The following is a 13,036-nucleotide window of genomic DNA, read 5'->3' on the forward strand; positions in this document are numbered from 1 at the left end:
ATTTTTATTTTAATCCTCACCTGAGGATACTTTTCCATTGATTTTTAGAGAGAGTGGAAGGAAGGGGAAAAGACAGAGAGAAACATCGATGTAAGAGAAACACATCGATTGGTTGCCTTCCGGGTAGGGGAGGAGCCTGCAACCAAGGTACATGCCCTTGACTGGAATTGAACCCAGTACATGCCTGGGCAGGCCGACACTCTTATCACACTGAGCCAAACCGGTGAGGGCTGGATTTATTTTTGAAAGCAGCATATCACCATTACATTACAATATATGAAAATCTTATTTCTTATTTACAACTATGCTAAATAATTGTTTGAGAAATGTTATTGACAGCTATCCTTTGTTAGCAATACCACCTGAAATCCATTTAGCCAACTTTTTCTGGATTTCTGTGTTGATTATGGCCTTCCTGGGCTTGTAGATTAGGTGAATTCCTTTTAAAGGAAATTTTGAGAGATTAATGTATTCTGTAAATTTCAACTTATTGGAAAAGGTCATTGTGAAAGTTCCTTTGGTATTTTGATGATATTCCTTTTTTTAAAAAGTTTGATCTGTTTTTTTTAAATACAGTGAAGCCTGGCCAGCATGGCTCAGTGGTTGAGCATCAACCTATGAACCAGGAGGTCATGGTTTGATTCTAGGTCAGGGCACTTGCCCAGGTTGCAGGCTCAATCTCCAGTGAGGAGAGCGTGTAGGAGGCAGCTGATCAATGATTCTGTCATCACTGATGTTTCTCTCTCTCCCTCTCCCTTCCTCTCTGAGATAAATATGTGTGTGTGTGTCTGTGTGTGTGTGTGTGTGTGTGTGTGTGTGTGCGTGTGTGTGTGTGTCTGTATTTAAAATATAGTGAATGTGCCGAAACCAGTTTGGCTCAGTGGATAGAGCGTCGCCTGCGGACTGAAAAGTCCCGGGTGTGTGTGTGTGTGTGTGTGTGTGTGTCTGTATTTAAAATATAGTGAATGTGCCGAAACCAGTTTGGCTCAGTGGATAGAGCGTCGCCTGCGGACTGAAAAGTCCCGGGTTCGATTCCGGTCAAGGGCATGTACCTTGGTTGCGGGCATATCCCCAGGAGGCAGCTGATCGATGGTTCTCTCTCATCGATGTTTCTAACTCTCTATCCCTCTTTCTTCCTCTCTGTAAAAAATCAATAAAATGTATTTTTTTTTAAATAAAAATAAATAAAATATAGTGAGTGTGTGTGTGTGTGTGTGTGTGTGTGTGTGTGTGTGTGTGTGTATGCCTAAGCAACTGTTCAACTGATAGCTATGACATGCACTGACCACCAGGGGGCAGGTGCTCAATACACAGGCATGGAAACATGGAACAGACTGATGAATCTCAGAGGGACGGGGGGAGGGGGAGGGGGGAAGAGATTAACCAAAGATCTTACATGCATACTAGAGGCCTGGTGCACGGATTCGTGCACAGGTGGGGTCCCTCAGCCTGACCTCCAGGGATCGGGCTGAAACCGGCTCTCGGACATCCCCAAGGGGTCCCAGATTGCGAGAAGGTGCAGCTCAGGCTGAGGGACTCCACCGATGCGCCTCTAGTAAGTATATAAAAGCTTTAGAGTCAGACTTTTCTTCAAATTTTAGTTTCTTCATTGTTTAAATGAGGTGTCCATGAAGTTCTGTGTGAAGTATATAGCACATGATCCTACCTATAAATTAATACATTTTTAAATTTGTTCTTTTTTCAGTAAAATTCTATTTAGTTTATGGTATCTGGTTGGTCGGTTTTTTACTGTTGAGTTCAGCTTAGCATAGAACAAACTGATGTCTTCTCACTAACTTTGTACAGATTGCAAATCGTAACATACATACTTTCAAAGCTACTTGCTCAACTTAAACTTTTGAATAATTGTTTCTTATATGCTCTTTTAAGCTGTTTGAACAAGTTCTGAACTAAAGTTATTTTTTGGAATATCTTCTGGACATTAGTACAACAAACCAAATAGATTTTAAATAGTAAAAATGGGTGATTTATATCATCTAATAGACTACTTTTCTCTCTAGGACCCAGAAGAATTAGAAAAAGAGATTAGAGAAGAGCTTCCAGTGAATACCTCTAAAGTCCGTCCAAAACAGGAAAAAGCTTTTTCTTCGAAAACCATAAGCACTAGTGATCCAGCAGAAACACTCGTCAAAAATAGCCAGGTGATTTTTTGATATTTAAAAAGTAAAATTTTGATGACTTGAGAATTATAATTAATATTTTATTGAAGTATTGTACTAAGTATTTAAAATACTCAGAATAATTTATTCCTCACAAAAAAACAAAGGTAGGACCATTATGTAAATGAGGTTAGAGAAGTTGAACAAACTTGTCCAAAGTCGCATAGCTATCAATGGCAAAATCAGATCTGCTAGTCTGTATTTTCTCCTATTAACTGTCTAGGCACGCAGGGATCAATATATAGCTTAGAGAAAATGTGACTGGTTGCATTTTTCCCAAAGCATGCACATAGTATGATTATGGTCCAACCTCTCAAAATGGAGCATTTATTAAATTTGGTAACAGGTTCTTAAAACATGTGCCTTTTGTGGAAATTTTTGATGTGTCAGAAGGCACCATGTTACAGAAGGTCTAGATCACTTGACACAGACTGATTTATATTTAGGTGAATTACATCATGTTGAAATATATTAAATTCTACTGGAGTTGAATGGTTCATTTATTTACTCATTAAAAAAAATAAATGGTTCATTTATTTACTCATTAAAAAAAATAAATCTAAATACACTGTTTTAGATTCTGGGGATATATCCGAGAACAAAGGAAACAAAAGCTAATCTCTGCCTTTGTGGAGCTTACTTGCTTAACAAAACAGCTTTAGACAAGAACCGGGATTACCACTAAGAGAATTCATAACCGTCTTGTCCTAAAACACAATTGTAACCATTCTTCCTATTTGGATTGGGTGCTTTTATTTCCCTGAGAGTATTTTAGATAAAAGGATGCAATCTCAACACATTTGTAGGTTTAATAGGACTACAAAGGGTCATTTGACATTCTGATGTTTTGCTTAAATTATTTTCAGAAGCCATCTTGTAAAGAATATTAATGTAGATAAGTGAGAGAACAGAGGAGGAAAGGAGATTAAAAATAAGTAGTAAAACAATATGTTCGGTATGAAATAAATACAGGGAACCTTAAGAAAGTTGAATGGAACCATAATGCTGCTTCAGATCCCTGAAATAGGAAGAACCCCAGCAGTTATCTGGGCACACACAGCTCCCTCCTTTTGTTTCCTTTTCCTTGGTGCTTTCTTGAACTAAGAAGCCTGAAAGCACAAAGGGCAGGAGAAACATTACTTACCCTGGTTTCTATCTATACTAATAAAAGAGTAATATGCTAATTAGACCAAACGACCTTCCGGACGTCATTCTGGACAAAGCCGCAGAGGCTGAGGCAGAAGCAGTTAGGGGCGATCAGGCATGCAGTGGAGCAGTTAGGGGCGATCAGGCCAGCAAGCAGAGGTGGTTAGGGGCAGGCAGGCAGGTAGGCAGGCAGGCAGGCAGGCAGAGTGGTTAGGGGTGATCAGGCAGGCAGGCAAAGGCAGTTAGGGGCGATCAGGCAGGCAGGCAGGCAGGTGAGCGGTTAGGAGCCAGTGGCCCTGGATTGCGAGAGAGATCCCGGATTGGAGAGGGTGCAGGCCAGGCTGAGGGGCACACACACACACACCACCCCAACCCCAGTGCATGAATTTCGTGCACCAGGCCTCTAGTATTCAAAATAACAATCACAGGTAAAGCTAAAGGGTGAGATGATCTCTTACTCATCTGTTGAAGCCTCAGGGAACTCCAGATATTGGAGATTCTATTATTACCTGGTTTTGACAGTTCATTGACTTCAGTGAGGCAAATCAGTTTAACTCCTTTCTGCTCATAGGTTGAAGAGGAGAAGCAAAGCTCAAGAGTCTAGGCCCTAGGCATTATGATATCACCACCAAACTGGATAAAACTTGGAAGATTTGGACCTGAGTTTAAGTTGCTTTAATTGGCAGAACTAATAGCCATAGTCAGCTTTTGCTTGAGGTCATGTTTTTCCTTAGGTAGGAAACTGAAGCTATTGCTGCTGCTATTTGAGATACTCCTATCTCTTGAGAAGGAAAAAGTGGGGGGTATTGCCTACTGGTAGTTCTGAAGTTCTAAAATTAGCGGTTTTCTTTTTGTCTTTCACATGAAAAGGTTTTGAGTTGAGTTGGTGGGTAGTGTGGACAGAACCATTGAATTGCTAACAAATATAAAATCATGCAATTTAAAAGTTAATGAAAATTATTTACTCCTATTTGAGATTCAATAAACATATTGTAATTTTAAATCTTCATTTTTTATCTCAACCTGTATAAATAGGTAAAGATATATTCAATTTTGTCACTAGAGGGCAGGTATGAGTTGTGCTTCTAGAAACCATTTTTGTATTTAGTTGCTGCTAACCGGCCTCTTATTATTATGATATTTCAGTTTATTTGGAATTTCATACAAAAAATGTAAAATAATTGTATTCCAAAATAGCCTATCAAGACTCTTCCACCTGCTGTTTCTACCGAGCCATCTGTTATTTTATCAAAAAGTGATTCTGACAAGAGCTCTTCCCAAGTGCCACTGATGCTACAAGAGTCAGATAAATCCAAGTCAAATGCTAAGCAAAATAGTGTGCCTCCTTCACAAAGTAAGTCATCTCATTTTTGGTTCTTTTGTGTGCTCTCTGTACTGTTTATAAGTGTTACTATCTTAGAAGCCTAAGGTATTTAGACTTCTGATCGTAGTTTTTAGTTGATTTTTTTCAAGGGAAAGGGAGAGGAAAAGAGAAACATCAATGATCGATGTGTGAGAGGAACATCATTGACTGCCTCCTGCATCGCCCCTACTGGGGATCAAGCCTGAAACCTGGGCATGTGCCCTGCCTGGGAGTCAAACCAGCAACCTTTCAGTGCACAGGACGATGCCCAACCAACTGAGCGACACCCGCCAGGGCAGAGGGTGCACATGTTCTTGAAACGGCAGATTGTTCATCATTTTTCTAGGTCAAAACTCTTAAAATGTCATTCATATGGTTAAACCAAATAATACATTGGAGTTGAAAGAAAAGAGGAAGGCAGACATAGAATAACCTAAAACATGTAACTAGAACTTGAAAACTTAAACATAAAATCTAAGGCATTCTTAGTGGATTTCAAAGCATGTTTTCATTGGTGCTACTTTTATATTTTTGAAACATAACAATATTTATTATCCTTCTAACTTTTCTCTCTCCTGTTTTTTTGTTTTTGTTTTTTTTATTATTATTTTTGTTTTAATTTCTCTTTCAGCCAAGTCTGAAACTAGCTGGGAATCTCCAAAACAAATAAAAAAGAAGAAAAAAGCCAGGCGGGAAACGTGAATTTTCTTTTCCTGAATAGGACATGTGTTTGCAGACACTGTCTTGAAGATTATGCTGTTTATGCAATAATTTGTGAACATGTACAGAGTTTTATATAAATTTAAACCAATTTTTAAGACAAAACTGTGAACACAACCACCATAAAAATGGAATCAAAGGAAAGTTAATTTATGAAATTAAGAGGTCAGCAGAATATATATACTACATTGCTGGAAGACACTTGGGAAAGTCTTTTCAATTTAATGAGAACGTTCTTAATTCAAGAATATTATCCTGGTTTTACAACAGTGCCCTGTTTACAACAGATTGTGCCCTATTTCTTCTGCAACTGAGGAATAAAGGATTCTGATTTAGAGAGAGAGGGTTGCCTACAAATTCGTAGGCAACTTCTCGGACCTTATGCACGGAACTTATACCATTTGAATCTGTTTTATGCTTAAATCAAAGTGCTTTGATCAAATGCATAATCTGCCATATCTTTACATATTTGTTGGTAGCAATTTGTATTAAAGGAATCACAAGTGCAAATAAAAAGTCATTTATCATTTATTTAACTAAACTGTCATGGTTTAGTTTACAATTTTTAAAAAGTTCTTAATTAAAACATTGAAAATGCAGTTGACACTTAATGGCTTATGAACTTATTTTTGATAGTCTTACATTACTTGAATTGTTCAAAGTACAATATATTTTAAATTAAGAATGGTAAACTGTATGTCTTTGTTTTATACTTTCAAAGATGAGACTCACAAATAATGCTCTTGTTTATGATTTGAGAACTTTCAAGCAAAATGTAACTTATTTTTCCTTTCCCTAGCAATTTTTTCCAGTGTCATCTCTTCATTACTAACACTTTTTGACTATAAAAATGAAATTTTCACAAACTAGTTCTACAGACAGAACTTTGAGTATATGATGGAGAATGGAAACCTAGAGTCAGACAGCTTTAATTGACATTGTCAAGACCTCCAGTTATCAGGAATACATTTTTTACTGCCTTAACCTGTAGTGCGTAGAATATGCATCAATTTCTTGAAGGGGATTCGTGTTTTTATAAGAATTTTCTTGTAATTATTGCAATCATGGTCAAATAAGGAATGTTTCCTGCTTGAAACTATTAATTTAAATGCTGTGGGAGCTGTTTCACCATTTCAGGCACTGTGTAATTCTATTGTGATAAACTGGCAGGTATCTTTGTAACTATAAATAGTGCATGCTCAGCCATGTACACTGTAAATAGCCTTTACCAAACGTGTTTGACAAGGACCATAATTAACATCACTTAGTGAATTGTGATAAAGAAAAAAGCCATGATTTATTTGATGTGATTGGCTTAATTGTTTTTATGTGGCACCAAGAATGAAACTGTTTAGCTGTAACCAATGGTACTGATCTATCCATCCAGCGTTGTCTTTATTCTCTTTGATTGTGATTTGATAGTATTGCATTGTCAGTCCAGGAAAGCTAAAGAAACAAAATGGTTTTAGTTTTGCTGAAGACTGGCCTTATTAATGGACAGCTTTCCTAACACGCGATTATTAACTCTTATCGGGTGTTAACATCTGTTTCAGGAACACGGCAGTATGTTTACATGTCAGAAGTTTTGTTTATGATATTTCTAAATTGATTTGTTTTAAATAAATTCAGCAAATGGATAGCATTGTTTTTATTTGCTTCAATATTGGGATAAATATGCTAACATTCGAGGAATGGATTTCTTCAAATGACTTTATTCTGTTAGCTTTTCACATAGACGATTCCTAAGTAGATCCAAGGATTCCTATGTTGCCAGCACTTTGTAAAGGTCTGACAAAGGAGAATTCAGTAGGGATTCTAATTTTAGGATGTGCCAAAAGATGTGTGCTCAAAAAACTTAATTGAACTCTCTCAACTCTACCTCACCATTTCTTTATCCTAGAACTTTGTTGGCTATGTCAAGTGTTGGACTTTGTTTCTCCAGTTTAGTATCTCCCAGTCAACCATTTATGCCAGGTGTTAAAGACACTGTCTTTTAAGGAGAAATGAATTGTGGAAGTGGAAAAGTAAGTTTATTCTCGTTCACCTGCATGAGGTGCAAACTCCTGCCTGATTGTTGCTTGCTCTTTACCTGTCCCAGAGGTCTTTACGTGACATGAAAGGAGTTTCTCGAATCTGAACACAGGAACTGTTCCATCATCAACTCAGAAGGCATAAAATCAAGTAGTGATTTGGGGAGGAGGGGGAGAGAGGAGGAGCCCATTGTTCCCAGGGGCTTGGATTAGTTGCTCCCCAAACTGTCAGTAGGGAGATGACTGATCCCTTTGGTCTTCATCAGGCCTGGAGGGCACCTGTTCTGAGGAGCAATTAAGGCTCCTGTAGAAACTACTTTAAAATCATCCTAATCCCTTGTCTCTGTTCACTGAAAATTCCTCCCTGTTCTGGACCAGGGAGTAGTGGTTTAGGGCTTCCCCAGGCGGAAACCTCATCTAACTATACTCTGGACTAAGCGAAACAGTTGAGAGAGTCCAAAAAGTATTAAAATAAAACGTCAGTGTAATTTACCATGTTTACTTTGTGCATGCATTCTGTTGGGGGGGGGGGGGAGACAGTGAAAATAATACATTCAAATCTAATGGTATTATTTCATAGACTAATCCAGTTTGTATTTGGTTAAAAATTATTGAAGGGCAATATTTAACTACAGAGTTTAGTTTTTCTTCATTAAAAACAGTCCTCTATTAATATAAGGTCTTTCAAAACTTAGAAATTAGGTTTAAGATGTCTAATAGATGTCTTAAGTCTTTCCTGTAAACTCATTGCACAAACTGGAATTACTTTCCAAAAGACTTAGGGAATGCAAATGTGTTATTTGTAAAATGCATTGAGTATTGTAAATAAAGCCATTTTTGTTTTGTTTAAATTGCTCATTCTAGATCTCTTATGGGGAGGGACTTCTCAGTCATTTTGCATCTTGAGCTAGTATAAAATCAGTTACTTTTTGATGTTCTGGATGTTTCTGTCTTAAACCATAGGTGCACTTGTAGGCTTTACCAGTCAAATATTTGGAGTTAAGCACCTCTTAGAGTGTCCCTGTTCGTGACATTGGGAAACAGCTTCCATCTTACCTCACGTTAGCAAGAGACGTAACTGCCACCAGGTGCATTATACCAATCGTGTCAACCGTGTAGGCTAAGAAGTTGACTCCCCTTTGGCATTATGTGTTAGTGTGGCCGTGTCCCCCAACAATAACAACTTAAATAAGATAGTTTCTTTCTCTCGCATGGAAAGGCAGCCCAGCGCTACGTGACGCCGCAGGGTCCGGGATGCACGGTCCCTCTGCTGCCCCGCCCTGTCCTCAACACGTGGCTCTCATGTCAGGGCTGCAGAGTTGTAGCAGCTGGAAATGTCCTATCAGCATCTCTGCCCCCTTTAAGAACACCTCTTACAAATTATTCACACCACATGGGCTTATCAACACAAACTTACTCACTTGATTCCTAGCTACAAAGAGGGATGGAAAATAGTGGTTATTCTGCGTTGTCATTGGCCAAATGAACATTTCAGGACCCGTTACTGAGGAAGCGGCGGAGGCACAGCTAGTTGTCTCTGTCGTAGGGTTGACATACACTAGGTAGGCTGTACCCAAGCATCATTTTTAAGATCAGGTTTTAGCTTATCCAACTGAGTGGAAAGTTTGACATCTCTTAGATGTTGCTGCAAGTAGCAGCTAATAATTTATGGGTAGTATATTCTGGGAGAAATTTCTTCCTCTCGATGAAAGCTTTAAATTCCAGAGAAAAGCTGAAAGAAGTAGCCTATCACATGTATACTGCAACTATGAGATTATAACTAGTTACGATAGAATTACTGAAACGTGTGTAAAATATTTAATCTTTAACCCTTTGCACTCGCTTGCTTTTTTTCTCGATTCCTTTATTCTACTCGGGATTTAATTTTTTAAATACCCCAGATTTTACAAAGCACGACAGTAGAATAAAAAACTGGAGTTTCTTTTCATACAAACTTATTTATTTGGATTTTTTTATATTTCAAATTATTGATACATTCAATAACCGTCACACTCGACATCTGAGTGCAAAAGGTTAAAAATAAGGCATTACTACTTTCTAAATAATTTAACAAGAGAGTAATTTCTAACCCTAGCATCAAGACAAGTATATGAGGTGCATTGTAAATATTTGTTGACTAATAATCATTACAGTATTGAGGTTTATGAACAGGCTAATTTGAAGAAAAACTTAAGCAAATTCAAGGTCATCCCCATGATAATGGCATTCTTATTTGTATATGTGTGCTTCCCTTTTTTATTTATTGTATCAAAGCCTTTAAAATGAATATATGTATCCTGTATATAAATTATAAAGCATAATAAAATGAACACCTAAAACCACCATTCTGCTTAAGAAATAGAACATTACCAGTGGGATATTGGGGGTGAACTTGACTTTTGTTGTTGTTTGGTAACAGGATCGAAAAGGGAAAGCCATGGATGAAAATAGCTCTCAAATGCCCCAGCTCGTCCCAGGTCGTCCTTGGTGCCGGAACTGGCTAAGGCTCCCAAGTGACATCTAGCCTCCTCGTGGGCAGCCTCCCTAGTGCTCCTCCTCAAGTCAGACTGACGTTTTGGGAAATGGTGCTACTTGGGGACAATGAGTGCACGTGAATTGTGCCCCCAGAGTTGTGTAGTGCAGGGCAGCCTTCCCATGAGGAAGGAGGATGACGAGGCAGAAGAGCAGCAAGCGCCCGGCTTCGGGGCAGGTTCCTCGTGAAGTTTGTTGAGAGGCTGCAGACTTCCTGACAAATGCCACAAGAAGGGGGCGGGGGACGGGTATGGCAAAACAGGAAGAGCTGTTAGTCACTCAAGATGGGGGAAGTATGGGTGATTTATTTCTCTTCTAAATCTTCTGTAATTAAATATCTATATGGGATTACCAGGAAAAGTTGCTACTAGTCCCATTTCTTATCAAAAGTGACATGATGGCAACAATGAAAGACGGAAGAAAACCTGCCTTAGACTGGGACAAGGGGAGGCTGCATTTCTGTTGTTAGCAAGTAAAATCCAGGAAATTACCAAAAGGTGCAAGTGTCAGCCGGTATCAAAACTCTGTTCACATTTTATCACAGAAATAGAACAGAAAAGGCGATCATGCCACTGCTAAGTAACTTTTTAAAAATCCAGTCATCACTCCGAATCCTGCATTTTTTCTTTAAACTTATAAGTGAAATACTAAAGCCATCTAATTAAAATCAAATCAAGGCAGGGTTACCTGCTAGCCAGCATTGTCTTAGAAGTGTGTTGGGAAGATTTCCCAGGGCCTCAAGAACAAAGAAAGAGGCTGAAACCTCATCATTAATTATATCAGGAGTTTATTAAAGGAATACAAGGCACATGGCAGACACTAAAGAATTCTATAGGATAGGCAGGATAGATAGGGTACTGGTGCTTGACTCAGCCCAGATAAGGGGAAATACCCGACACGCTTGCTGAGATCGGGGCAAAGGCCTGCTCCAGGAACCAGCGTGGGCGTCGGGGGAGGGTTCCCACAGTCAGGCTCGGGCTGTATGGGAAGCAATCTTGGTTCCGGCTTGGATCCATCTCAGAAGGTCCTGCAGTGGTCACTTTATGGAATAGTCTCCTCCACAAGAGAGATTAACACGAACATTTAAAAATTGGTAGAACAACATGGTGCGGGTGGGGGTGAGGGGTCTCTAGCTTGCGGCCTGTGTCTATGGTCCGGCCCGTGCGGTCCAGCTGCTCCGGACTGAGCTCGAGTGTATGGCTCCGCAGAAACCGGCTCCTGGGCCCCGGTAACGGGTCTTCTCTGATCTGAGAATGGCTACCCCTCGGTATGAGCCAGTGGCTGAGATTGGTGTTGGTGCCTATGGGACGGTGTACAAGGCCCGTGATCCACACAGTGGCCACTTTGTGGCCCTCAAGAGCGTGAGAGTCCCCAGTGGAGGAGGTGCTGGAGGGGGCCTTCCCATCAGCACAGTTCGGGAGGTGGCCTTACTGAGGCGGCTGGAGGCTTTTGAGCATCCCAATGTTGTCAGGCTGATGGATGGATGTGCCGCCGCCCGAACTGACCGGGAGACCAAAGTGACCCTGGTGTTCGAGCATGTGGACCAAGACCTACGGACATATCTGGACAAGGCACCCCCACCAGGCTTGCCAGTGGAGGCCATCAAGGATCTGATGCGCCAGTTTCTCAGAGGCCTGGATTTTCTTCATGCCAATTGCATTGTTCACCGAGACCTGAAGCCAGAGAATATTCTGGTGACAAGTGGTGGGACAGTCAAGCTGGCCGACTCTGGCCTGGCCAGAATCTACAGCTACCAGATGGCACTTACACCTGTGGTTGTTACACGCTGGTACCGTGCCCCGGAAGTTCTTCTGCAGTCTACATACGCAACACCTGTGGACTTGCAGAGTGTTGGCTGTATCTTTGCAGAGATGTTTCGTCGAAAGCCTCTTTTCTGCGGAAACTCTGAAGCTGACCAATTGGGCAAAATCTTTGACCTGATTGGGCTGCCTCCAGAGGAAGATTGGCCCCGAGATGTGTCTCTACCCCGAGGAGCCTTCCCCCCAGCGGGCCCTGCCCAGTGCAGTCGGTGATACCGGAGATGGGGAAGTCTGGAGCACAGCTGCTGCTGGAAATGCTGCCTTTTAACCCACACAAGCGAATCTCTGCCTTCCGAGCCCTGCAGCACTCTTATCTACAAAAGGAAGAAGGTAACCCAGAGTGAGCCATGGAGTAGCTGCACAGAACCAAGAGAAGCTGTCATTTACCTTCCTTTGAACACTAGAGTGCAGAGCCTCCCACTGAGAAGGCGCTCTGTGTCTTTTTATCTGAGGCTGTGGATACACTTCCTCCAACTTTTTACAGAGAATATCTTGCTGGCTGCCTTAATGACATTCCCCTCCCTCTCCTCCTCTGGGGATTATCCTTCTCCTGCCCTCCTGTTTCCTTATGCCAAGGAGCATGTCCCTTGTTCTCCCTTCCTTACCTTGATATTGGGATCCTTTTTTATACGGGAAAAAACAAAACAAAGAAATACGGTCTTTTAAAAAAAAAAAATTGGTATAACAAAAAAAATTTTTTGTGTACCAGATAAAAGGCTGCCAGCACTGGGAAGGGAATACACTGGAGGGGCTGATACTCAGAAAAACAAGAGAGGCCAGCCTGCCAGGCTCAGTGGGTGAGCCTGACCTATAAACCAGGAGGTCATGGTTTGATTCCCTGTCAGGGCGTTTACCTGGATTGCAGGCTGGATCCCCAGTGGGGGGCGTTCAGGAGGCAGCCAGTCAATGATTCTCTCTCATCCTTGATGTTTCTATCTTTCCCTCTCCCTTCCTCTCTGAAACCAATAAAAGGCATATATTTTATAAAACAACCTAAAGAGCTTTCTGTATTGGAATAAGCACCTAAAAAAAGAAATTGGGGCGGGGGGGGGGGGGGGGGGAGGATTCCGATTACATCACAATGAAAACTATATCTAGAAATAAATTTTCAAGAAAGACAAGATCATGTGAAAACTGAAAAGTCTTATTGAAGGACAGAAACCAATATGACAAATGAAAAACTGTCCCATTTTATGTTTGGAAAATAAAATACAATCTTTCCTAAGTTAACATACAAATTGAGTT

The 13,036-nt window shown here is 40.5% G+C and overlaps 2 protein-coding genes across 4 annotated transcripts in view; both read left to right on the forward strand.

The window, feature by feature from the left end:
* Nucleotides 1–8,290, forward strand: part of MTDH (metadherin) — a 53,520-nt gene extending 45,230 nt beyond the window's left edge. For all 3 annotated transcript variants that reach the window (XM_079795849.1, XM_079795851.1, XM_079795850.1), the window contains 3 exons: nt 2,022–2,162; nt 4,524–4,680; nt 5,321–8,290. In XM_079795849.1, coding sequence (XP_079651975.1) covers nt 2,022–2,162; nt 4,524–4,680; nt 5,321–5,391 — 369 coding nt within the window. In that variant the 3' untranslated portion in view covers nt 5,392–8,290. The remainder of the gene's footprint in view (nt 1–2,021; nt 2,163–4,523; nt 4,681–5,320) is intronic.
* A 2,882-nt stretch (nt 8,291–11,172) lies between these two features.
* On the forward strand, nt 11,173–12,382 carry LOC307114286 (cyclin-dependent kinase 4-like). The gene is given in 2 exon segments (XM_079796594.1): nt 11,173–11,984; nt 11,987–12,382. Coding segments are annotated over 2 exon segments (909 nt in total). The 5' UTR covers nt 11,173–11,224; the 3' UTR covers nt 12,136–12,382.
* Nucleotides 12,383–13,036: the final 654 nt, after the last annotated feature.

Source organism: Cnephaeus nilssonii, assembly GCF_951640355.1.
Source record: "Cnephaeus nilssonii genome assembly, chromosome: 18".
Classification (NCBI taxonomy): domain Eukaryota; kingdom Metazoa; phylum Chordata; class Mammalia; order Chiroptera; family Vespertilionidae; genus Cnephaeus; species Cnephaeus nilssonii.